Here is a 27,995-nt window from a genome sequence, read left to right on the forward strand (position 1 = left end):
AGTATGGTAGCCCCTAATTCGGATTGTCTCCCCAGTCTCTGGATGAACAAAGGTTTTTCCTCTGATAACATTTCTGCATTGTACACAGTTTAAACATTGGTACATACCTGTATTGCGAGTACCCAGGAACCTATCCGTATGGTCCTCATCTTTCCTTACTTCTGCTCTGGTGACTAATGAACCAATTGTTTTTCCTTTTTTATATGAGATCAATGGGGGAGAAGCAAATTCCCTTACCATGGGGTACGCCCTGCGCAGTATGTACCAATGTTTACGTAAAATCATATTGACTCTGCCACTTAGTGGCCCAAACTGGCTAACGAAGGTAACCCTAGATTCTCCTACTCTTCTTTTCTTTTTACTGCTAATAATTCTCTCCGCTCTGTCCAATGTATGTGCTGGATAGCCCCTCTGTCTAAACTTGCCTTTCATCTGTTTAATTTGTTGTTCTCTCACCTTTGGATTACTTACTAATCTATGTACCCGTGTCAATTGGCTGATTGGAATGGACTGTTTCGTATGTAACGGATGGTTGCTGGAAAAGTGTAATATCTGATTTCGATCAGTGGGCTTTGAATATAACTTCGTTTGTAAGCCTATTTCCCTATAGATTACCATGTCGAGAAAAGAAATTTCCCTCGAGTTGAACGTATGTGAGAATTTAATTGAGGGATGAAATCCATTGATGTGGGCGTGGAACCGAGATAAGGAGTCAACGTCACCCCGCCATATAACAAATATATCGTCGATATATCTCCACCAGGCCACACAATGTGTCCGGTAGAGATCATCGCGATAAATGAAAGTATCTTCAAGCCAAACCATGAAGGTATTGGCATACGACGGGGCGACGTTCGATCCCATCGCGGTTCCACGCAACTGCAAATAGAAAACATCCTGAAAAGTGAAATAATTCATTCTCAATATTATCGCAAGCATCTCAAGGAAAAAATCAATATATATATATATATATATATATATAGGGTTGCCACCTTTTCCTAAATATTTTACCGGCCGCTGGTGGGCAGGAACAAAAAGGGGCGGGTGTGATGTCAAAGGGGATGGGGTCATGATGTAAAAGGGGGCATGGTCACAGCGCGGAGATTTCTCGACGGGGGACATAGTCAAAAAAGCTACGTTTAGAGGGGATTGGGGGCAGGCCGAGGGGGTCTTTTTAAGGGTATTACAAATTTACCGGCAGCTACATTGCTGGTAAATTTGTAATACCGGCCCCGGCCTTGGCAGGTGTTTTACCGGCCTGGCCGGTAAAAATTTTGCCTGATGCCAATGTTATTTATAGGAAAAGGTGGCAAGAAAAGGTGGCAACCCTAGTGACAACCCTATGGACTGAGGACCATTTTTTTGCAAATATTTTGAACCTGCTTTGTTACAATCCAACCAGGCCTGGACTGGCAATCTGTAGGTTCTGGCAAATGCCAGAGGAGCTGCCATAGAAAGTCACGATATAGTGGGCTGGTGGGGAGCTGATTGGGCCTCTCTGTACTTGGAATGCCAGGGCCTATTTTGACTCCCAGTACAGACCTGACCCACCCCAACCATACGCCGGCCCGTTAGACCTGCCCAACCCTGTCTGTATTTGGGCTGTTTTTAGTGTTGCTCTTCAGATGAAGGGATTGAATTTCCCTATAGCACAAATTATTACACACACGCTGCCAAATCTGTAAAGCCAGTTTCCATGGCAACCACGCTTACGAGACACGGAAATTCCGCGTTGGTGCTGTCACTTCCTGTCGCAGGTGACAGCCATTTTTGCGGTGAATTGCAGGAAGGGGAACCTAAGCTGTGTACACTAATACATCCGAGTCGTCAGCTGAGTCTCGGGACGTGACACTAATTCCGCGGCTGAGGTGAGAAGGCGCCGCTTGTGCCACCATTCATTGGGGTGCAGGGGACGAGCCGGAGAGTTTTTGGAAGTGAACTTCCAGCCAATTATTAACCCTTTCCCTCTTACTGTTTTCGGCCCTCCCCTGCACCGGGGGAAACACATTGCGATGCCGCCTGCTTCCTTGTTTTTTTTATGTTGTTGAAGTTATAACTTTCACAGGCATTCGCCTGGGTTGTACCTGCTGACTGGAGCTGCTGCTGCTGGGGGTTGTGGTAACTTCTATTGGAGTCACTCTGCTGGTAATAGCCCTCATTGGGGCCTGACTGGATTGTTCTCTGCTCTTCTGACACATTCTCACTGCATTTTTTGCCAATTTAAAGAAAATATAACTACAATTAAAGGCTGCATTTGTCTTTTTTTTATGTTGCTGCTTCTGACTCAAGAAACAATGTAGCAGTAGTCTGCTTTCCTCCTCCATCCAACCCTCCCAATGCCCTCTGTTATAGCTGACTTCTGCAACATTGTTTCACTAGCCAGAACCAGCAGTGCAGACAAGTGCCCTTGATGCTCTTTGTTACAATAACCTGTACAAACAACTTTTAAATTATTCTACAATGTAATTAATGTATGTTTAAAAGTCACTTATAGCTACTTCTTATTTGGGCATACTTTTATTATATTATCTATTACATTTAGCTTGCTGTTTCTGTTAATTTGTGACAAATATTGCCACTTCTCCAACAACAGCAAAATAGACAGTATACACAATATTTTTCCAATAAAATTCTAAAAAAGGCTTCATGGGACCATTATTTTTCTTCCTCAAAACACTAATGCCCATTCTTTATAACTAAATATATGTATATTTATAATTATATTAGTTGTGGAATGCATATTGCAGGGGTGCCCAAAAGATAGATCGGGATCTACCAGTAGACCTTTAGCTGGTGATCAGTAGATCTCAAGACACTATCAACAAGCAGATTGTTTAAATCACCCTCCCGTCTCATGCTTTTCATTCAGATATGTAAGTTAAGCTTACATAAAAAATAGTTGTTTGTTAGCAAAATACATTTTCTCATAAATTAATATTTAAGAAATATTTTCCATGGAACAGAATGCTAACAATGCTTTTATGGATGTAGATCATATTGGCACAATATCACTAAAAGTAGACCTCGCATTAGTAAAGTACGGGCACTCCTGGCCATACCCCCACTCAGTTTACATTACTGGTTCTGCAAGTTTCCACCCCCCAAAATCTCTGTAGTTACTAAACATTTACCACCATCCTTGCTTCAGTGTTTTGATGAATGCAGTTTGTTTTCACTGTTAACCATCAGCAGCTTTTTCTTTTGTCCTCTCGTTGAAACGTCTGTGCAATAGCATTTGCGTTGTATTTATATTTTATTTGTTGCATGCATCACTGGACAATATATTGTCAGTTACTGTTATGAGCCTAGTGTTAGTTATTGTGTTTAAAAAACAGAATACTATTTTTTTTTATGACCAGCTTAAGTAAATGTTGCCAGTAAGATTGCCTCAAATGCCTAAGGCCTGGAAAGGTGAATGGCTGCTTTATCCTGGTTCTCTCTTCATCTTTCTAGGCATACCTTCCAACTATTTCTAAAGGTTATTTTCGTCTGTTGTTTTTGCTGGCAGTGTGCCCCGTGGGGTCTGTCTTAAGCTCCTGTAAGACAACGTTTTGTTTTCCAGTGGATAAAAGGCCAAAATGGATCACTAATGCACTGTATGTTTGCAGTGGCAGGAATGGAATCAACCTGTCAATGAGCACATTGTGGAGTTTTGGCATGAATATTCGAGTATGAATGTGACTGGACACCCCATGTGCACAGTGACAGGTGGATGCCTAGCTTTTCAACTACCATTGTTGGCCGTATCAGAAAAAGGCATGTACAACAATTGTATTTGCCTCTTCTACTCTCTATATTCTACCTCTTAGTGACCACACAGAAACACCAAGATCCTTCTCCTTCCATTGTTAATGTCTGCTTGTCAGCAAAAAATGAATATTTCCAAGACTGAACTGCATATGTTCCCTCCTAAACCTGACCCTCTCCCTCCATTTCATGTTACTTGACATTTGGAGGCACATTTATCAAAGGTCGAATTTAAATCAAATTTTTAAAACTCGAAGGAATTAAATCAATCCGAAAACATGAATTCGAAATTAATTTGATTTGAATTTTTCTCTGAAAAAACTCAAATGTCAGGAAGGCTGCAATTGACTCAAACAGCAATTTAGCAGGTTTTATGGGGCGAATAGTTGAATTCTTAAAGAGCCAGTATATGATAAATCTCGAAAATCAAATTAGAATTTTTTTAAAAACTCAAATCGAATTTGAATAACTCCCTAGTTGAATTTGACAGTTTTGACCTTAAAAAATTTGAAAATTCGAATTTCCAATCGACCCTTGATAAATCTGCCCCTTAGTCTTCTAAACAGGTGTCACAGTAGAGCCATACCTCGTTCACCTTTTTCTCCTACCTTGGATCCCTGATTATGACATGTAGTTTCTTCCTCTGTAGCATCACAAAAAATACATCCCTTCCAGTGCCAATTTGCTATATTGCCAGTGCTGAGGAAGGTTGTGTCGTGTGACTATGATTTGTTTGTAATATCACAATTGCAGGCCTGTGCGCTAAGACCATGTGTTGCAAATTATAACTTTAATATTCTGTAAATCTTGCTGGTTCTGGAGAAAAGTTATAACTTTAAGTGTCTGTGGCCAATTTAGCAAAGGTAAGCAGGTCAGCAGAGGTTCAGGAGCAAAACGACAGGGACACCACATCTTCGGTCGAAAACAGATTTATTCCCCTCTCATTTGGGTTCTCACCATTCAGGTCTCCCACACTAAAAATAAATGAAATAGTCAGGCTTTTCATTAAGCCCCTTGTACTCTCCCTTCAAGCGATATCAACTCGCCAGCCCCTGGCAGCACCACACCTCCCTCCAGCACAAGGGGGTCTTCAGGGACCCACGCCCTTCTCCAGCTCAAGGAGGTATCCCAGGACTCTGAGGTTTATGTAGCATAATCAGATTAGCTACCTCTAGCTCGGCAGCTACAAAATCCTAAATGGAGTATGGAATGGAGGGCCCACCCTGCTCTCTTGTAATCACTCCAGGGACACATTTATTCAGCTTTTCCTAAGCTGGCAAATAAACATAACCTTGCTTACTGAAGCAATACACGGTTTTCCCTGGAGTTCAAATGTTTACTAGTTTACCACTGGAGAAAACACACAGAATTGTGACCTTTTAAAGCCCAACAATTGAGATAACTTTCATATTACTGTGTGGAGGCAAGTTATAATGCAGCTCTCAGTCTCATGAACATCAGTATGTAGAAAAGGAATGTTTTCTACTCTGTTACTAATCTATGCTTACCTGCTCAAATTAAGGAAAGTACATTTAGGGCTATTCCACACGGGGAGATAGCGACGCGTTTGCGGTCGCGGCGACAAAGCGCCGCGACAGTCGCCGCGACCGGCGCAGGCGACAGTTTTGTATGGGCGCCTATGTAAAAACGCCTGTGCTAACCACACGAGGCGATGCGCTTTTCAACAGTCGCCTGAAAATGCCTCGCCAGGCTTTTTCAGGCGACTGTTGAAAAGCGCATCGCCTCGTGTGGTTAGCACAGGTGTTTTTACATAGGCGCCCATACAAAACTGTCGCCTGCGCCGGTCGCGGCGACTGTTGCGGCGCTTTGTCGCCGCGACCGCAAACGCGTCGCTATCTCCCCGTGTGGACTAGCCCTACAAGGGAAAACTGCATGTTTTACCTACCCCCATCACTCCACTTTCAGCAATGCCCACACATGAATTCATTCACAATGATGGGATCTTTTCTTTATAACTGACCTTGCTCCAGTTTCCTTCCTGACCCTTTGCACTGTTTTCTTTCCTGTTGGAAGGAGGTGGGGACACAGTGTGTTTCCTCCATGAAGCATCAGCTGACTTAAAAAGATTCCCTCTCCATTCTTTGACTTTCTCTTCTCTTCTCTTCTCTTTACAGCAAAGAGGAAAATCATTGAGAAAACATGACGGATTCTAAATACTTCACCACCACCAAGAAAGGTGAGAGGGGGTGCAAAGGGGCTGTTAGTTTACTAGAGAAACACATCTGGTGTTATATTTAACTTATATCTTCGCCTTCAGGTGAGATCTTTGAGCTAAAAGCAGAACTGAACAGTGACAAAAAAGAAAAGAAGAAAGAAGCTGTTAAGAAGGTTATAGCCTCCATGACAGTAGGGAAAGATGTCAGGTATGTTTGCTGGTGGTCATACAGTCTCACTAATGCTTCATTTTCTTACTGTGTATGAATGGTGTATAGAATGCTCCCTAAAGCTATTATATGTTGCCTCAACTTGCCTGTATGTATGATTTTTGTGTGAGCATATCTCTGAATCTGGCTTTGTTTTCAATGGCAGTGCCCTGTTCCCGGATGTAGTGAACTGTATGCAGACCGATAACCTGGAGCTGAAGAAGTTGGTATACCTTTATTTGATGAACTATGCCAAGAGTCAGCCAGACATGGCCATCATGGCAGTGAACACTTTTGTTAAGGTTAGTGGAGAACTGAAAAAAGGGGAAATGTGCTACATGTGATTTTAGTAAGGCATTATCCCTCCCTGTAATTTATACGGTATAAACATGGTGCAAAAGAGGTTAAATATTATGCCTTTTTATTTTATATATTTTAACAATGGACCTATTCGTGATTTAGATACAAACAAGTAAATGAATAAATGTGAACTTTAAAAACGAAGCTCTCAGGCGTATACATAACAAAGTTAACTATTTCTATTATTATTTTGGTACTACATTTTTCCAGTAGTTTTTTTCTACAGTAGTCAGTCTGTCAAAGACATTTTTATTTTGTTTTTGGGGTGTGTTTCAGACCCTAAAATAGTAAAGATGCCCAAAGTCTTTGGTTTGCTGAATTTTGGCACATTATGCAGGGATAGGGAATTGTTCTCATTAATTTTGCTTAGGGTTTGCATTCATTTCAGTATCCAGAGCAACTGTTGAGTATATAATATTTGACCATAGTAAATCCTACACAAACTTCTGCAGCATGTAAGCATTCTGAAATTAAACATCAGTTTTCATAATAAACTCCTACTGTTGCATCACTCAAAATATTGTATAAGTTCAGTGCTGGTGTATATGCACTTCATGTCCACTCATAAACTGTGAAGGGCCTTATTGAATTTAGTATATCAGGGGCAGCTAGAACCAACAGTAAGCTTATGTTGCTGCCACATCAATTTCTATTAACCTGCAGAATGATGCACAGTGAGCTCTTTTACTGTTTAATGGTTGGTCTAATACAGTGCTGTCCAACTTCTGTGGTACCCTGTGTCTGAATTTTTCTGGCCTACATAGTGGAGAGCCAATGATGGAAGCCAGTGTTGACCACTCCCCTTTTAAACTACATCCATTTAAACATCCATGTCCACATTACCGGTGGTAACACACCAAAAATACTTCCACCTAATGATTTCATATACTTGGTTCTGCCTTTTAACATGCTACATTTTGCTTCATATCTGGAATGTTTTTCTTATGACTTCAGAATTATGAACACTGAATATTTTCTCTATGCAGGACTGTGAAGATGCAAATCCTCTTATCCGTGCCCTGGCAGTGCGTACTATGGGCTGTATTCGGGTGGACAAGATCACAGAGTACCTGTGTGAGCCACTTCGCAAGTGCCTAAAAGATGAGGATCCGTATGTACGCAAGACTGCTGCTGTGTGTGTAGCAAAACTACATGACATCAATGCTCAGCTAGTGGAAGACCAGGGATTCCTTGACACCTTAAAGGATTTGATATCTGACTCAAACCCTATGGTAAGAAAGAATCCCCAGCTTCCTTCTTACAAGAACAAGACAGCAACTTGATCTGTATAGAGAGCACTGACATCTGAAAAGTTCCTTCATAGACACAGCATTACATTTTTCTTAGTGCAAGTTAAACACTCACACTTTAGAATGTGCTAAATCAGGCACCTGAAAGCAAGCAATTATAAAAAGCTTTCATGTGTTTATTAAAGTGTGAGAATGGATTTTCACATAGTTGCCTGGCACATCATTTCTAATGTGGATGTCAGTGTAGGGTTTTGAGTAATGCTTTATGCAACCTCTTCAATATAATGCCTGTCTTGTATCTTTTTAGCTTAATCCTCAATTTTTATAATAATTTGGGCTTTTGCTATGCAGGTTGTGGCTAATGCTGTGGCAGCTTTGTCAGAGATAGCGGAATCACATCCAAGTAGCAATCTGCTAGACCTAAACCCACAGTCCATAAACAAGCTTTTGACGGCCCTAAATGAGTGCACAGAATGGGGCCAAATATTCATCCTGGACTGTCTGGCCAACTATATCCCTAAAGATGACCGTGAAGCACAGAGGTGAGTGGGAAGAAAACATGCCTTCAAGATATGGGAATAGACTTAATTTTAGTTCACAGATGTTTATTGGTTTCCACAAATATAATTCTAAACGTGGCAGAGCTGTTAGTAACAGAAATAACAATAAAAATAAATACGGCATGCAGTAGAGTGCCTGAGTTTCAGCAATGGAATGCACTGGCAGTTAGTGTCTTTACTGTGTAATTGCAAAGCTGTAACATATAATATCAATATCTACTGCATTATCTGTAAAACTGGCCTGACCACATTTAGCATATGGGCCATATGGTTGAATATAACTGAATTTTGTCTCATGTTGTTGGACAGCCCATTGTCTGGGTAATCCTATCCCTGGGGATATGTCCTTTCTCTGTCATCATAGGGGGACACAGGGACGATTGGGTTAAGCTCCACCCTCCAGGAGGCAGGACACTTACTACTAAATTAGTGGGGCGTGCCTAGCTGGCTTAACCCCACACTCAATCCTTCCACAAATCAGTTTTTTTAAGTGCGTATCCATTACAGACCGGACCTACTATTGCAGGGGCCCATTGTCCATCACAACCCAGGTCTGTTCACTTTGATGGGGTGGCTGTTGAAGCAGCCATCTGGCGGAAACCAGAGATAGCTGAAGAGGTTATTCCAACATTGCTAAAGGCCCGCAAGTCTACATCATCGAGATCCTACCACCAAGTCTGGCAATCCTAGCGAAGGTGGTCGATGAATCCAATCTATCCTTCCTTGAACTCAACATTCCACAAGTTCTGTTGTTCCTGCAGCGGGGCTTCCTGGGGATTAAAACTCAGCTCCCTGAAGGTGCAAATTTGAGCTCTCAGTCCTACTCCAGTCTTGACTAGCTCTGGATAACACAGTACGTACTTTTCTACAGGGAGTGGCACATGTAGTTCCTCCATATCAGCTTCCGATTCCAGGCTGGGATCTAAATTTTATACTGGAAGCCTTACTTGATCCACCGTTTGAACCGATGGGATCTGTTTCCGACACATGGCTCACATGGAAGGTGGTGTTCTTAGTGGCAATAGCATCAACCAGAAGGGTCTCAGAACTGAGATCTGTTCCTTCATTTATGATATTCCACAGAGATAAGCAAGTTCTATGAACAGTACCATCCTTCCTCCCTAAGTAAGGTGTTGTCCTTTTTCCACATGAGAAAGAAAGTTTTGTATGCGCTTCCTGTAATAAACCTTATCCGACCAATTCGATAGCTTAAACCTTTAGACGGTTATAATTAATCTGTAATGTCCTGTGGATATTTCACAGAGCGTAGTATCAGAATTAGGCAATGTATTAGCGTTCCTCCTTTCTAGCGCACCAGTTTCTAAATAGATTTCATCTCGGGAGAAACAGAAAAAGAGAGAACATTGTGCGCTCCTGTGAACATATACACCGGGTCCCTGCTAAGGTTCTACTTACAGGATTCTCGGTGTGTATTTGCGTAGCGTTAATCCTTTCGACTTCAGAGCGTGTTGTTTATCTTACTTCCCTGTATCGTTCAGGTTCTGTAACGCCGTCGGCCTGCTCGTGTTGCGCTGCTCGTGCGCTGTCTCTCCACTTCACAGAATCTCCCTCCTTCTCATTACGGGTCACGCTGGGAGCTGATCATGCGGGATTTAGCGCATAAAGCTGGGAAAATCAGTCGAGCGACAAGGAGAAGCTCAAAAGATAGGAATTTTCGTTTATTACAAATATGTAGTATACACTTACATTAAAATTCAGGATATTCGACCTAACGCGAATACACACAGAGAATCCTGTAAGTAGAACCTTAGCAGGGACCCGTTGTATATGTTCACAGGAGCGCACAATGTTCTCTCTTTTTCTGTTTCTCCCGAGGTGAAATCTATTGAGAAACTGGTGCGCTAGAAAGGAGGAACGCTAATCCATTGCCTACTTCTGATACTACGCCCTGTGAAATATCTACAGGACATTACAGATTAATTATAACCGTCTAAAGGTTTAAACTATCGAATTGGTGGGATAAGGTTTATTACAGGAAGCGCATACAAATCTTTCTTTTTGATTGACTTTATGGGGTGGAATCCCTTTGTGTTTTGGGCATCCACCTTTATATTTGCGCAAGTTTTAAAAACATTTTTGTACTTTTTCCACATCAACCAAGAGATTGTAGTACCATCTCTGTCCTGACCCGAAGAATGATAAGGAACGCCGACTACACAACATTGATGTAGTCAGAGCCTTACGATGGTATCTTGAAAAGTCAAAGTCCTTTCGAATATCTCAGTAATTGTTCATGCTACCAACTGGTCCCTGGCAGGGTCAGGCCGCCTCGAAAGCTACCATTGCAAGATGGATCAGAGAGACAATTCGTCAGGCCTACCTAGCCAAAGGAAAGACTCCACCTGAAGGAGTCCGGGCCCACTCTACGAGAGCAGTGGGCGCTTCTTGGGCGTGGCGCAACTCCACCTCATTGGACCAGAGCGGCTACCTTGTCCTCCGTGCACACGTTAACAAAGTTCTATAGAATTGATACGTTTTCTTCAGCTGAAGCATCCCTTGGGCGCAAGATACTTCATTCAGTGCTGAAGTAATGGTCAACTCACTTACAATGCCCTCCTTGCTTTTCTAGGGCTGCTTTAAGTCCCCATTGTCCCTGTGTTCCCCTATGATGACAGAGAAAACAAGATTTTTTTTTATACTCACCGTTAAATTTGTTTCTCTGTGATCAATAAGGGGATACAGGGCTTCCCACCCTGAAGTTAAAGTTGAGCATTGGTTGTTATGGGATAATTCACTGGTTTATCTTCTTCATGTTATAATTACTTGTTCTTCCTGTTAGAACACTGCTTTGTGACAAACTGATTTGTGGAAGGTTTAAGTGTGGGGTTAAGACAGCTAGGCACGCCCCACTAATTTAGTAGTAATTGTCCTGCCTCCTGGAGGGTGGAGCTTAACCCCATCGTCCCTGTGTCCCCCTATTGATCACAGAGAAACAGATTTAACAGTGAGAATAAAAAATCTTGTTTTCTAGTTTGATGGCATTTGCCAATAGTGTTTCCTCAAAGCCATGCCTTTTGCATGTGTGCACAGGTTGCCACCTATACGCTCACATTTTTGAGCAGCCAGAAAAATTGCTTTGTATCCCCACTATTAAGTACTGATTGAGTACCTACCACTCAGAGTTTTTAAAAAGTGGTCTTGGTTTTGTGACCAATTACCAGATTATAAAAACATTGTAGCAATATTGATGCTGACAGGGGTGCTTGGCCAATGAGGCGAGTTGAGGCTGTCGCCTCAGGCAGCAGCGCCCCACTAGGTACCAGGGGCAGCAAAAATGCTGCTCCTGGTACTTTAAGAGCGAATTTGCGGGGGAGGGGGGGCAGCAGCAACTGTTGTTGCCTCAGGCAGTGGAGGGGCCAGGATCGCCAGCAGCAACTGTTGTTGCCTCAGGCAGCGGAGGGGCCAGGATCGCCCCTGGATGCTGATGGCATATGGGGTGTTTTTAAGATGTCTGAAAAGGAAGGGAAATACCTGACAGTACCAGTACAGCTACCTAAAAGAATCCATGGTGGTGATCAGGTTTAAAATAAGCATACTTTAAATGAAGAAAATATTTTTTTATGAACAAATGGGTAAGAAAGTAAATGTTTACTTTATGCTAAATGAATGGGCTTGCCCAGCTGAGAGCAATCTGATGTAGTCCTTGTCCCAACGGCCTGATTCCTGCACTGTTTTATGCAGAAAAAGGAATGGAGTTGTCTTGACCTTCTTCCAACTGTTCTCTCTACAGTGTATGCGAACGTGTTACTCCACGGCTTTCCCATGCAAACGCAGCTGTGGTTCTTTCTGCAGTGAAAGTCCTGATGAAGTTAATGGAACTACTGTCAAAAGACTTGGACTATTATGGTACACTTCTGAAGAAGCTGGCTCCACCCCTGGTAACTCTACTATCTGCAGAGCCTGAGCTCCAGTATGTGGCATTACGCAACATAAACTTAATTGTCCAGAAACGGTAAGCCTTTTTAGCACCCCATTGGAATTAGGTGCATGATTCCTATCATAAACATTGTGCCTCATATAAGTCCCCTGGTACATCTTCATGTGCTTAAATTTTATACTTGTTTTTTTCTCAATAGAGCAGAGATCCTTAAACATGAAATGAAAGTTTTCTTTGTAAAATACAACGACCCAATATATGTGAAATTAGAAAAATTAGACATCATGATTCGACTGGCATCACCAGCAAACATTGCACAGGTCAGTTTATACAATAAAGCTTTGCATGGGCAAGTAATGACATTAAATTCATTATTGCATTTGGATCACCTTTTGCCATATTTTTTATGAATACAGTATGAGTGTCATTTGACTCGTTGATTAAAGGTGTAGTTAACTTTTTAAAAATTGTCCCTATTGTCAAAATAATTATTTTGCCAGTTGGGACCATTTAACACAAAAAAATTGTTCCTTTCAAATTATTTTAAAAGAGTGCTTTTGCCAAAGAGGCCCTTTGTATTGTATTAAAAATATTACAATTCAGTATTAAATTTTTTGGAAAGGTTGGCAAGCACAGTTGCAGACAGGTGATTTGAGGTTTAGTAAAGTTGATTGTCCAAATCCAATTAATTGATAACCGCATCTTGTCTCTTCTATCCCTTGCCATAATGAAATGGTCTGCCATTTAATGGTGTGGTAGTAGTACTATGGGGATGCACAGTTTGCCTCCCTTCCCTTGGGTGCTAAGGTTTTTTGGCATGGCTCTGCAACACAGCCTTGCAAGTGGCTAACCCTTGTATAACTTGTACATGGATATAACGGATAAAAGCACACACACCTGAATTATTCAGCCTGGAAAATGCATAGTGGAACAGTAACAGAAGAAGTGAATGGGAGTCAAGTTACTGCTTCTATGCTAGTTTTCAAATTGTTGTGCTCTGTAATACTATGCAGTTCATGTCCTTCAGGTCTGCAACCTGATCCAAACCCATGGAAGATTTAAAACATTGTTTTAGAAAATGGGTCCATGACTGCTAGTTATTCTTTGGTTACCAATGGCATCCCCATTTTCAGTTTTGTTTAATTTGCGCTCTACTAGGGACCTAAATCTTGAACAAAGTCATACAAGATAGTTCAGGGTAAGGAAAAATAAAATATGAATGTATACTTATGTATTAGTTTGGTCAAATATATTAAGCCATCCTTTTTGTTAATTAAGAATGGTTTGCGCAGGATATCATTTAAACTAGATAAATGGTGAATTAGGCCGCATGGAGTGTCCTCATCCAACTTAGAAAAGTAAATATAAATATTAGAAAAATGGGACTTCAACTCCATATGACCAATTCTCCATTACAATATTAATTTGGAAATGGAATTACAAAATATTCTGAAAGTAAAAATAAAAGGCAATATTTATTTGTTTACCACCATGCCATGAACTGGTTGAAAACATTTAAAACCAAGGAAACAGAGCTGCATAAGGACTGAGGGATCCCTCTCTACTGACAAACATACAATGATAAATTAAAAGTTTGTAAAGTGGAACTGAGCCACTCAAAATAGTTAGCTGATAAAAGCCATCCTGGGTGGCTTAATTGTTTGCCATGTATGTGGGCTCCCGACGGGTCCAACCGATCGATATCAGGCCAAAAATCGGGCAGATATCGATCGGTCAAGTTTGATTGTACGTACGATCCAGGACCGCATTGGCTAGTTGATGCGGAACATTCGGATTCATCCGATATCGCCCAGCCGTTAGTGGGCATATCAGGTCAAGATTTGCTTGTTTGCAATGAAATGGGTGCACCTGGAACAAGGTCCAATGCTGGATAGTATTGTCAGTTGTTACAAAGTTGGGAAGAGTTTGCTGGAATAATTATTATTGATCCATTGATCTTTGGCACCTGGCAGCTAGATCATGTGACTGAATCCTTATAAGGTATTCCTTCCGGTGGTCCGGCCTCTTGAGAAAGCCACGTTTTGTGGCGAAACGGCTGTTGAGATACAGCGCGGCTGAGCTGAGGTCCCATCCTCCACTGTTATCTGTGGGACCCTGGAATGCACCTGCGCAAGTACATGCATTGATCGCATTGGATTGGAGGGAAGGAGTCTGGAGCCAGATCGGTTAGCCTGCTACGGTCGGTAAAATTCACTGTGTTTGGGGCTGGAATTGGTGATACCCGGGGCCCCCTTTAGGTTATTACGTCCAATAGGACACCAACTTTTATTGTGGCCAGAGTGACTATTCGGCTGTGAAGGGGGTCTTGAAACTGTAACCCACATTTGGATTATACATTTTACTACACGCCAATGCAGCATCATTCTGACTCACAGACTGCAGTCTAATACAACAGCCCCATACCGACTTGGCTACACAGCTAGGGCTGATTAGCCCACACCTCATCGGAGTGTTATGGATCAATAATACTTATTCCAGCAAACTCTTCCCAACTTTGTAACAACTGATACAATACTATCCAGCATTGGACCTTGTTCCAGGTGCACCCATTTCATTGATTGCAAACAATTAAGCCACCCAGGATGGCTTTTATCAGCTACCTATTTTGAGTGGCTCAGTTCCACTTTACAAACTTTTAATTTATCATTGTATGTTTGTCAGTAGAGAGGGATCCCTCAGTCCTTATGCAGCTCTGTTTCCTTGGTTTTAAATGTTTTTAACCAGTTCATAGCATGGTGGTAAACAAATAAATATTGCCTTTTATTTTTACTTTCAGAATATTTTGTAATTCCATATCCAAATTAATATTGTAATGGTGAATTGGTCATTTGGAGTTGAAGTCTCATTTTTCTAATATTTATATTTACCATCCTTTTTGTATCACTTGTACTAATTTGTATCTAAATGCACTTTGTTTTTTACACTGTGCTATAAACAATTGCCATTAATAATTACTCCATTACCTGTTTTGGATAGCTATATGGTAGCTGTACACTGTTTTGGTTATGCTAATTATCTGTGTGCCTCTAGCCTTTTTCTTTGCTTCTCAGCAGTGCTCTTCAAAATCTCTTTAGTCATAGTTCTTCTTCAGAGCTTTATATTTTTTTTCTCACATGATATAAAGAAGATATTTTTCAGTTATACATCAACCTGTCTAAAAATCTGTCACTGTAAGATGAATGAAGCCCTAAAATATAATAAGCCATTGTTCCTATTCATCTTATTTGCGGCAAATAGACACGTTGATGGAAAACCCTATGCTTTTCCGAATATTGCATCTCCTTTCTCTCTTTGTATTCCTCTGTAGTGTTCTTTACTCTTGTGTGATTGTGTGTACATTATTTTATTCTTGTCAGGGCATATGTCTATTTATGGGTGAGCCACAGTGAAGTATCTTTCCCTTTTTGCTTATCAGTTTTTTGTGGTCCACTGACTTAAATTAAATATATCCTGTCTAGACGTAGGTTTGTTTAATCTACTATTTACTTCCTTTTATTTATCTGGCTGTTAACACAGTACACTTTGCCATCACTACTTATTCTATTCTATCTTAAACTTGTTTTTTTCTTTAATATTTGACATTTATCCAGACCATGTGAAATAAAAGAAAGTGTAATGCAATTACTATGTCATTTGTTTTCCCAATTTTTAAACAATAATGCACACACAATTTGGCACCAAAAACGCCTTCTTTTTGTATGTTTGCTATGAGGTTCAAACTTGATTTATATTTTTCTTTCCTGTTTTCTCTGTGTATTCTCTTAAACTATTTCTTGAACCCTCCGTTCCTTAGGTGCTAGCTGAGTTGAAGGAATATGCTACAGAAGTGGATGTGGACTTTGTGCGCAAAGCTGTAAGAGCAATTGGACGTTGTGCCATCAAGGTGGAGGTAAAAGACTATTTTCTAAACTGTTTTAACAAAGAATCACTTTAGATGATGAGCTGAAACCAGAAAAAATTAAATTTCTTTCAGCAATCTGCAGAGCGCTGTGTCAGCACCTTGCTTGATCTCATTCAGACCAAAGTCAATTATGTAGTTCAAGAAGCCATCGTGGTGATAAAAGACATTTTCAGGAAATACCCAAACAAGTAGGTGTGCTTGAGCCTGCACTGATCAGTCTTACTGTGCTGCAGTTTCTCTTATTCTGACTGCATCTTGCAAAGCACATACACATATATTGCTTTTATTGAAAATTGCACTGAATGCTTTTCTTCTCGTTGTAAAGGTATGAAAGTGTCATATCAACTTTGTGTGAGAACCTGGACTCTCTGGATGAGCCGGAGGCTCGTGCCGCTATGATCTGGATTGTGGGGGAATATGCAGAGCGCATAGACAATGCAGACGAGCTATTAGAGAGCTTCCTGGAGGGATTCCATGATGAGAGCACTCAGGTAAGGCAGTCTTGCAGCTCATATTTAGAGACTAGATTCAGAGTTTACCTGTATATTTGCCACTTTTAAGCACTCCTTGTAGGTATTTGCTGTGTTTGTGCATAGTGAAACTGGCTAAAGCACTGTCTATGATTCTAGAAATATCCAGGTGCAGCTTTTGCAATACTGTATGGGTCTTGCAGTTGTTAGCCTTCTCACAGAATGCTGTCTATTTCAAGTTCCTACTGAAAGATTGTGTCAGCTAGGTATCTGTTTACTGACCTAAAGAAATGGTTTATACTTCACTGGTAGGTTTTTAGAATATAAAGTGTTATGCTACAGTATATTAAATACACAGAATTGATTTTTGGATGTTTTCATCTTAAGCCTCTTTTTTCACATCCTACATTTTCTGAAAGCCCCTTTGTGTCATAACAAGGTTACAAATGTATTAAATGTTATTGCAATAGCCATTCAGCCATAATTCCAAGAAATGTGTAGGACAAGAAGCTTATTGGTCATTGTATGGGGACCCCTGATGGGCTTCCGTGATCCATATCTGGCCAAAAGTTGGGCAGATGTTGATCTGGTACGTTTACAAATCCAGTTGGATCAAGGACCACATTGGTTCATTGGTGCAGTCCTGGATCCAACAACCTGATTCTCCTTGGATCAGCCCGATATCGCCTACCTGGGCATATCGGGGAGAGATACGCTCATTTGGTGACCTTGTATGTATGGCCATGTTCAGCCTATTTAAAAAGGAACTGTAACATCAAAAAATTAAAGTTTTGTTTTAAAGTAATATAAATATAATGCAGTATTGCTCTGCATTAGTAAAACTGGTTTGTTTGCTTCAGAAACACTACTATTGTTTATATAAATAAGTTGCTGTGTAGCAATGGGGGCAGCCATTCAAAGGAGAAAAGGCTCAAGTTACACATCAGATAGCAGATAAGCTTTGTAGAACATAATGGTGTTATATGTTATAAATTATTTAACCTGTGCCGTATAGCCTTTTTTCAATTTCCGCTATTGCTACACAGCAGCTTGTTTATATAAACAATAGTAGTGTAGCAAACACATCAGTTTTACCAGTGCAGGGCAACAGTACATGATATTTTCATTACTTTAAAACACTTACTGATGATGAAGTGACGTATTGGTCACGAAACGCGTCAAGCTACACTCACCCTGCCTGCTTGTACTGTCAATTTTAAGGATTTCATTAAAGTTTATCTGTTTTAACCTATCTTCTGGTTCCACCGCTTTTGATGACCTTCCGGACGCCACCCTCCTTTCCACTTTCAGTGCCTGTTTTGTTAAAACACTTACAACCTCAGCTTCTGTGCAAAAGCAGGAGACCTAATTCTCATCTATGCCAACCTTCACATTGGTCTCCCCGGTCAGTGCAAGTAGGGGGACAGCCTCACAGTTGTGAACAATTGATCTACAGGAGAAATCCAAGTTGGATCCTGCAAGTAAGCTATTTATTTTTCTTTTCTTTGATAGGTCCAGTTACAACTTCTTACAGCAATTGTGAAGCTTTTCTTGAAGAAACCAACCGAGACCCAAGAACTAGTGCAGCAAGTTTTGAGCTTAGCAACACAGGTGTGTATGAATCTGCTGAATGGCAGTGTGAGCACAGTTCCTTGCTCCTAAATCAGTAGCTTTATCTTTATAAAAGTGATTATTAGTGATTGGTGAGTATTGGCTTTCTCAGAAACCGACAAAGTAAGGATGCTTGCTTTTTTATCATCCCATGAGTTTTTCAGCTTATGTGTTTTACAAAAGTATTCTAACCATTTTTTTAGGGACAATAACAAGCAGGATGCTAGCTATATTTACTAAAGGAACCAGGCGTTATGCTATGCTAGAAATTTTATTTATATAAAATATTTTATTTATATATATATATATATATATATATATATATATATATATATATATATATATATATATATATATATATATATATATATATATATATATATATATATATATATATATATATATATATATAATATATATTTAATTATTTATAAATATTTGACAATACATGTACACCAAAGTATGGTACCTGCTATCCAGAATGCTTAGGACCTGGGGTTTTCTGGATAGGGGATCTTTCTGTAATTTGTCTTCTAAAAAAAAAAATGTAAACATTAATTAAAAATCCTGTAAGGATTAATTATATCTTAGTTTGGATCACATACAAGGTACTGTTTTATTATTACAGAGAAAATGAAATTTTTTTTTTAATCAAGTTTGTGGGGGATGGCCTTCTTGCCATTAGGAGTAACGGGTACCTTTTGGGTAACAGGTATAACAGCTCCCATACCTGTAGTATGCTAGCTAACGCTACTGAAAAATACAGGGTGTTTATGAAAAGATATGGGTAAGATTATAGCAATGTTTACGGATACAGGTTTTACTATCTATATTTAAAGAAAGAAAAAGACATTTGCAGAAACAAGCTATTAGTATTTACTGAAAGTAATTGGCAGCATAGTGGATGTATTTTCTGAAATGAGCTGGCAGGATGCAAGACATATTAATGGAAATAGACGTGATATTAGCCATATGTAGACTGACAGGATGCTAATTGTATTTGCTAACCACTAGGTTGCTTGCTACATTAACTGAAAGAAAAAGCATTATGCTAGTCCTGAAAGTAGCAGATTTTTAGCCATATTTACTGTAATAAACTAAAGGGATGCTAGGCATTTATACAAAAGAAACTGTCAAAAAGCCAGATTTTAATTTCTTAGAGAAACTGAGAGGATGGTTAAATAATAACAAAGATATAGGGGAGGATACTAACTTGCAATAATGTGGGCTATTTGCTTTATTTGCTCCAAGGAACAGGTTGAGTGTTAGCTGAATTTATTTAAAAATGTGCTACTTTTATTTAATATAAGAAACAGTCATATAAATATATATTTGTATTGTATTTGGCCAAGTGAAATTCAGCTGTCGGCTGTAAAATAACTTAAATAGAATTTGATTATAGTGACTAAACTCTGAATAGAAAAAAAGCCTGAAACTGTAATATGTTAATTTTATTTAAAAAAAAAAATGATTATCAGTTTGAGGGATATTCTTTAATATTTCTGCTTTTTAGCTTGTGTTCTAGCTGCACTGGTGAATCTTACACAGAGAAAATTGCAAGCATGAGAACAGGTGCCCATTTCTCTAGTACACAAGGTGATCAAGCAGCCCAACAAAATGTCATTCCATTTGCTTGTATGCCTATATTATGGCCATAGGAAAAAGAAAAAGTGTATGAACAGAGAAGTACAGTGGGCCTGTGGTCTGAGGTTTTCTGGTGGGCCCCTGGCATCCCATGTATAACACATGACTGGTCACATAAATCCTGTAATATTATGTATGTCCATTAGGATTCAGATAATCCAGATCTTCGGGATCGTGGCTACATCTACTGGAGGCTGCTGTCCACTGACCCAGTTGCTGCTAAAGAAGTTGTCTTAGCAGAGAAACCATTAATTTCTGAAGAGACTGACCTAATTGAGCCCACTTTGCTAGATGAGCTTATCTGTTACATTGGGACTTTGGCTTCTGTCTACCATAAACCTCCTAATGCCTTTGTGGAGGGAAGCAGAGGTGTTGTGCCTAAGAGACTGCCACCACGCACTGGCTCGTGAGTAAATGTGGAAGATACTTGAGGGTTTTATTTGTTTGTTTTTTTATGTATCTGTGTAGTGTGTCATAAACATAGAGGCTATTATTAAAATGTCTGCCTTTTTTTTATTTTTTTGCAGGAATGAGAGTGCAGAAAGTCCAGAGGCAGCACCTGTTGGTGTTCCCACAGAAGCCCATTCCTCTGTCATTCCATCGCAAGGAGACCTTCTGGGGGATCTCCTAAACTTGGATCTAGCTCCACCCATTACTGGACCTCCCCTTCCTACAAGTTCTGTTCCCTTAGGAGGTGTGGACTTACTTGGTGGAGGACTAGATAGCTTGGTATGTAAATAAGGAAATATTTACATATTTCCAGTTCCATGTAGGCAACACTGATTAGAATAACATTATCTGTATTTGTTACTATCTTGAATGGGAGGTGATTCACTTGGAAAATATATATTACACATACTATCAGGACCTAATTAAACCAGTTCTCTTCTTCTCTGTTTCTTGGCATATCAATAACAGAGGACATGGTTGTAAAGGCATATTGTTATACCTCTCACCTAAGTTATTCTATTTATGTAGAACTGACATTTAAGCTTCCAAAAAATACCTCTAGGAAATGAATATTATGTTGCTCGGGATTCACATAGCTTGCTCTTCATTCTCTTTTTTGCAGTTGGGAGGAGACACAAGTGCTGGTTTAGGGGTAAGTTGGAAAGTGTCTCCTAACTTTGAATGAGCAAATGTTTTGCTGCTTTTTTTTGTTTTTTATCCATTAATCATGGATATTTAAACCTTACACATACTCTCTTTACTTTCAAGTGAGTTTATAATTTTAATTTGTTTCCTTTATGATATATGTTACCCTCTGTGTGTTATCATACAGTAATGCATGTATGTATGCGTGTGTATTCAGGGCAGCCATCAGGGGGGGACAGGGGGGAGAGTTGTAGGGGGCCCCGAGGGTAAGGGGGGCCCGGCCACGCCGCACTTTCTTGATTAGCCGGGCCCCCTGCTTTTCTGAGAGCTGCTGACTTCGGGAAGGCAGGGCGGGAGAACAGGGGGAGGTATCTTCTGTCCATTACTTCCCCTTATTGGTCACTGAGTTTAAGTCCTGGTTGAGCTGCTCAAGGATTGGATAGCTGAGGTTTGAACTTCTCCTCAAGCTCATCCAATCACCATACAACTTTACCAGGACTTGAAATTCTGTGACCAATAAGGGAAGAAAATGCTGTCACTGGAAGAAGCTGCAGCCACCTGTGCTCCCCTCCTCCCTTCTGTAGTTGGCAGCTCACTGAAACCTTTGCGGTCCCTGTTGTGTGGTGGGGCCCTGGGCACCAAATTCTTTTATAAATGTCTGGGGGCAAGTTTTTTACATGGACGTTTAAGGGGGGCCCTGACCACCAATTGTTTTCCCCATGTGGGGTCCTAGCCACCAGTATTTTTTAATGGAGGGCCCTGACCACAAATGTTTTTTTTAATTTTGGGGCCCTGACCACCAATATCTTTTTTTTTTTTTTATTAACATGGGGGAACCATTGCCACCAATGTTTTTTTTTTTTTAGTGGGGCGGACCTGTGGGGTGGGGAGAAACTGTATACTGGTGCACTCCAAAAATATCAACAATGCCTGGGTGCTGGTTACAAAATAAATAAATATCAAAACCATCAAAAAAATGCACTCGCAGGATTTTTATAGTGTAAATAAATTCTCAAATTATTTCTATATGAATGATATATAGATATATATATATATATATATATATATATATATATAACACTTTTTGTCCTACAGCTTCCTACAGGATTCATGGCTCCCCCAGTGGCTCCCAATCCTCTTGGACCATCTCTTGGGGGTGGCCTGGGAGATCTTTTTGATCTTGGTGGTGGAACGGGAGCAGTCTCTGGACCTTATGTTGCTCCAAAAGCAGTGAGTCTTATTCTGCTATTTCTACTGAAAACAGTGACTTTTTAAAATGTTCAGCAGAAGTTTTTGGATTTTATAACTAGCTGATCAGTCAGCAGTTGGTACCACCATAATGTAACATATTTCAGAATAAACCCAAGTAAGAATAAAAAGGATGTCATTGCATTTCTCTATCCAGTGAGTGAGGAGGGCTGGATGGGTATAGTTCCCCTTGGGGGGGGGGTTATCTTAGTTAGCACTTGAGGATTGTGAGGTCAAGGATGATATTTTATCCACAGATGCCATTTCAGTTCTCCATCTTTGGATCTCTTATTAAGTTAGTCCCTAGCCATTTCTGTTACCGCAACACATTTTTAGGACCCCTAGCCTGCTTATGGGCTACATACACTTCGTTGTATGTCATCGTCAATTTAATATAATATATATATATAATATAATTTAATATAATTTGGCCTTCAAATGTGCTATATGAGACTTAATTGGCCCATGACATGGAATAACCTAAACATCTTTCCTGGGAAAGTTTTTTTTTTTTTCCCCAGCTGGCTGCAAGGAGATACCTGTCTGATGTGAGAATGTGTTTTTAGTATGTGGTGACTTTAAGGGGCAGATTTACTAAGGGTCGAATATCGAGGGTTAATTAACCCTCGATATTCGACTAGGAACTAAAATCGTTCGGCTTCGAATATCGAAGTCGAACGATTTAGCGCTAATCCTACGATCGACCGATCGAAGGATTATTTGTTCGATCTAACGATTAAATCCTTCGAATCGAACGATTAAATCCTTCGAATCAAAGGATTTTAATCCAACGATCGAAGGAATATCCTTCGATCAAAAAAACACAGGCAAGCCTATGGGGACCTTCCCCATAGGCTAACATTGAGTTCGGTAGCTTTTAGCTGCCGAACTAGGGGGTCGAAGTTTTTATTAAAGAGACAGTACTTCGATTATCGAATGGTCGAATAGTCGAACGATTTTTGTTCGAATCGTTCGATTCGAAGTCTAAGTCGTAGTCGAAGGTCGAAGTAGCCAAAAAAACACTTCGAAATTCGAAGTTTTTTTAATTCGAATCCTTCACTCGAGCTTTGTAAATGTGCCCCTAAATCTCATGACATGAATTCTTAGGCCTAGAAGTAGTTGAGATTAGCTTTAATCCTGCAGTAAAAAAACTGAGAGAGCATGTCTGCCCCTATTACCCAGAATCTCTGAGCCTGTCAACAGATCCACCAGGTGTAGAGTGAAAAATCCTCTAACCCTAATTAAATTGTTAATTGCAGAATTTGTGTAGTTCAACAAGCCATCCACTGGATTTTGGCTGTGAGAATGAAAGCTTTTATTCTAGCGTGTTTACACTCTTATATAAAATTACTGATTGCTTTTTTAGGATTGTGCAATTTTTTTTCCCTGGGGAGTAAGTTGGTGGTGCCCTAAAAGAGAGAGCGAGAGAATTGTGGTCATGTGCCCAAGCCATGACCATTTATGTCTGTTGCAGATCTCTCTTTTGTGATAAGTTCTGGGTAGTTTGCTGTGTACAGAGCATCAAAGGAAGGTGTTGTGACCTGCAGTAGTCAAAATTAATTCTAAAAAGTTTTTGTTCCACTACGGCTAATGAAAGGGGCAGAGCCTGAGATTTGGTGAGATTGATTTTGTAACCTGAAAAGTCAGTGAGGGTAATGAATTGATTTGAGAGAGAGAGAGAGAGGGAGATCTTCGGGTTGCTTAATCTTCATAGTGTGTTTTATACAAACAGACAGATCATGTATTTACGGGGTCCCACCTGCAGGCCAGTAATGTCAGGAAATCATTATAATGAAGTACATTAGAGTCTCTAGCAACAGTACAAATAATAATGGCGATATGAGACCCCAGGCAGGACCCTGGTGCATCGGGTACCTGCCTCTGTTACTGCTGCTTTTAATTAAAAAGTAGGTACAACTGGGTTACGGTAGTTTGTAGAAACAAACATGTTCTGTTGTTTATCAAAGGGAGGTTGCTAGCTGTGGTTATATTGCAATATAAAAGAGAAGGGGCTACCTACAATTGACTTGTTCTGCTGTTTGTTAATGAGGAGGGTAAAGTAAATTGCTGCAATAAAGATGTAATAATATGCCAGGATAATATTGTGATTGGCCTTCTGTACACATTTTATTTAAGGTATGGTTACATGCTATGAAAGGGAAAGGCCTGGAAATCAGTGGTACTTTTGCTCGAAGATCTGGAGCAGTGTTCATGGACCTTGTGTTTACCAATCGAGCACTCCAGGTCATGAGTGACTTTGCTATTCAGTTCAATCGCAACAGGTAACAAATTAACACATTTATGTACATTTAGTGCCCAGCTTGATGCAACGATCTCTTTGATTCCATTACATTTCTTTCACTCTTCCCCAGCTTTGGGCTGACACCTGCTGCTGCTCTTCAGATCCTCACACCCTTAGCACCAAACCAGTCTACCGAAGTCTCTCTTCCGCTAAACACAATTGGCTCTGTCATGAAAATGGATCCTCTTAACAATCTTCAGGTGAAATACTTGTGTGAAACTTTTTATGAGAAAGGCAATAAGTTTACATTAAATTACATACAGTAGGAGGCCAGAAAAAAATGGTAAAATCCAGGAAAATGTAAGATGAGGGAAAACATATTATGCATAATATATAGGAGGGACCATAAAACAACAATGAGGGAAAACTTAAAATCAGGGTGTGTAAAATTGAAGTTTTACTGTAGTTTAATACAATATAAAGGATTCTTAACTTGAACATGAAATGAATATTTACAAACTGAGCGTTATAGCCCTATAATAGGATTATAGCATGTCTAGCTTACCACTCACATTACAGTATGTCATATATTAAGTGCTGTTTCTACTAAGCATTAATATTTAAGACAGTGATACAGGGGCACCAGGTATGGGGAGGGAATATAAAAGTTGGCCGTGCATGCTGTGCAATGGTATATATCTAAACACAATGTAGTCTTACTTTGTTTTCTTTCCTATGAAGGTTGCTGTGAAGAACAATATAGATGTATTTTACTTCAGTGTCTTGTACCCTCTACACATACTATTTGTAGAAGATGGAAAGATGGGTGAGTGTGGGGGCATAATACTCCAATAAGCATGGTTTCCTTTATTGCCCTATTTGAATGGGAATTTGAAAGTGTATTAATTAATGAAAATGGCAAAAGAAAAACTTATTGTTTATTAATCACTGAGGTACTGTGCATGTTGCAGATGCACACAGAAACCTGACTGTTGTGGATTCTCAGCATAATAACTGGTTAGGAATAGATGTACAGTAGTACTTAGAGAAAAGCTGACAACTTCCAGGGATAGCGCTGACACATTTAGAACCAGATGTCGCTTTATAAAAGTTTCCCATGTTCAGGTTTAATGGTTTTGAACATACTGGTGTTTAAAAACTTGCTTTGTGGTGCAAGAATCAGAATGTACTTATCCTTTTCCTATTCATTATTCCGTAACCAATTGTAATCACTCTCTTCTAGAGCGACAGATGTTTTTGGCCACATGGAAGGATATAGCAAATGAGAATGAGGCACAGTTTCAAATAAGGGACTGCCCCTCAAGTTCAGGTAAGGTGCACTGACTGTCTATGGTGACTGCTCTTGCAGGATTTACAACTCACATCCCATCTGAATCTGTATATGACATGACTGTATTACTGTTTTGAAACTGCAGATGCAGTCATCAACAAGCTGCAAGCTAGCAATATCTTCACAGTGGCCCGAAGAACAGTGGAAGGTCAAGATATGCTGTACCAATCATTGAAGATCGCCAATGGCATCTGGGTTTTAGCAGAAGTGAGAATGCAACCTGGTAGCCCCAACTGCGCAGTAAGTAGTCAAAGCTTACCTATTTTTTGTAAATGTCTTAATAATACAAGGTATTAGACCATAACAAAGAGTGGTATTAGGTGTAGGACCATGTTTAACAAACATGTGGTTATTGCCTTATTGGATGTTCATTATTCATTTGATATTGGGTATGGTTGTTTTGTTTTAGCTGCTTCAGAGTGTCAGCAACATACAATTTGTAAACATAGATCTGCCCTGGGGAGTAATCCAAAAGAAAGAGTAGTAGCCTTCCATACCACATGACATGACATAGTGGACTGTATGTCATACAGGTATATTCTGCAGCTCAGAATAACTTGACCGCAATGGTGTAATTGGTGTAATGGTGACTTACAGAAATGTGCCATTTTGGCAGCCATTGTCGAATAGTGTTGGTATGTCTGTCGGTCATATACTTTCTCTAAAAAATGACCTGTTTCATTTCCAGTTTGCATTTCTGTTTTTTTTAACTAAGACGGATTAAACTGAAGGGGTTTCTCTGCTTATTAATTGCTACGAAACAAAAGTAATGGCAGTTATGGGTTACTTAGAGTGAGGAAACACACTGATGGTGATGATAAATTCTCAAGAACTGTTTAATCTCCCAAATATTTACTCTTAACCTCAATTGTATCTATAAATAGCTGTCTCTAAAATGCGGTGCACCTGAAGTATCCCAGTTCATCTTCCAAGCTTACGAGACTATTGTGAAGAACTAAGTATTATCCTGATCCCTCGTCCTATCAAGATGATGGATGTAGTTCTTTCTGCATAGAGGTTGAATGTACCAAGAAGGGACCTCTAGGAGAAGAACAAACCTACTTTTCAATCAGAAAACCAAACATGGACCAAATAATGAAGTGTTGATTTTATGCTCTTTGCACCATCATCGACCTAATGTTTTAAGCCTTTATTTTTCTGGGATGGGTAGAAATTGGATTAAGTTGTCATGTTTTTTTTTTAAGTAGGTTTGGTGGAGCTATCTTCTTGTTTGATAAATGCTCTGTTATCTTTTAAGAGATAGCTTGTACTGTTTCTTATTAACTTAAAATGGGAGTACATTGGATAAAATCTATGTATATAAGAAAAAAACTTTTAACTGTGTGAGTTTATTATTGATTTTGTATGTGAAAACAAAATAAGTTCTGTATTAAATTGCATCCATGCATAAAGGCAATTGCCACACTCCAATGGGGGCATAAATGGCATCCATGTTAGCACCCAATTTCCTTTCCAGTAGCGACAGAGCCATACTGGCCCTTTAAGAATTCAAATATTTGCCACCTTAAACCTGACGAATTGCTGTTTTAGCCTATCGGGGACGTCCTGGGATCAATTTGGAATTGTTTGCAGCCTTCCTGAAAAATTTTGGAGGAAAAACCTCGAATCGAATTAGATTGGAATTAGATTGGAATTTTATTCGAGTTTGTGGGTCAATCCCATTCACCCAAGTGAATGCGATTTTTTTTTTTTTTTTTTGGATAAATTTGAATTGCCCATTTTAATTTTAATTTCGAATTCATGGGAGTTTATGGAAGTTTTTACAAACTCCCATGAACTCTAAATTCGACCCTTGATAAATCTGCCCCTATGTGTTTCATGGCATCCCACCACTTTATCAGGCACAAGCTTCAATACACTTGGGGGCCTGTCTTTATCCGTGCAGCAGTTGGTGTTAACTATGAAGTCTGGTTTTGTGCACTCGGATTTAGTGATAAAAAGAAATTAGCATGTACAGTAAACAGTATATTTCTATTTTTCCCAATAAAGGAGAATAAATATCTCGCCTTAGAAAGCTTATAAAGTCAGATCCATATACAGCTATGTTCAGAATAATCAGTAGAGTGTTTAAAAAAGTGATTAAAGCTCATATGAATGAGAAATGTTTCAAGATTTTGCTTTCACTGAACTAATATTGAGTTGTATAATCAGTGTTTCTGAGAACTGCTGCACATCTGTGTTACATGGAGTCG

General features: G+C 39.7%; 1 protein-coding gene across 2 annotated transcripts; it reads left to right on the top strand.

Annotated features, from left to right (window-relative positions):
* The first annotated feature begins 1,787 nt into the window (after positions 1 to 1,787).
* Positions 1,788 to 27,901, top strand: ap1b1.S (adaptor related protein complex 1 subunit beta 1 S homeolog). Of its 2 annotated transcripts, none has more exon segments than NM_001097136.1 (22): positions 1,788 to 1,868; positions 5,883 to 5,944; positions 6,026 to 6,131; positions 6,298 to 6,433; positions 7,478 to 7,723; positions 8,093 to 8,283; positions 12,053 to 12,274; positions 12,399 to 12,519; positions 16,014 to 16,109; positions 16,194 to 16,309; positions 16,447 to 16,612; positions 18,104 to 18,202; positions 19,993 to 20,252; positions 20,374 to 20,575; positions 20,919 to 20,948; positions 22,037 to 22,171; positions 24,326 to 24,471; positions 24,562 to 24,691; positions 25,173 to 25,257; positions 25,675 to 25,761; positions 25,868 to 26,022; positions 26,667 to 27,114. In NM_001097136.1, coding segments are annotated over 21 exon segments (2,841 nt in total). In that variant the 5' UTR covers positions 1,788 to 1,868; positions 5,883 to 5,907; the 3' UTR covers positions 26,742 to 27,114.
* Positions 27,902 to 27,995: the final 94 nt, after the last annotated feature.

The sequence above is a fragment of the Xenopus laevis genome, chromosome 1S (assembly GCF_017654675.1).
Source record: "Xenopus laevis strain J_2021 chromosome 1S, Xenopus_laevis_v10.1, whole genome shotgun sequence".
Classification (NCBI taxonomy): domain Eukaryota; kingdom Metazoa; phylum Chordata; class Amphibia; order Anura; family Pipidae; genus Xenopus; species Xenopus laevis.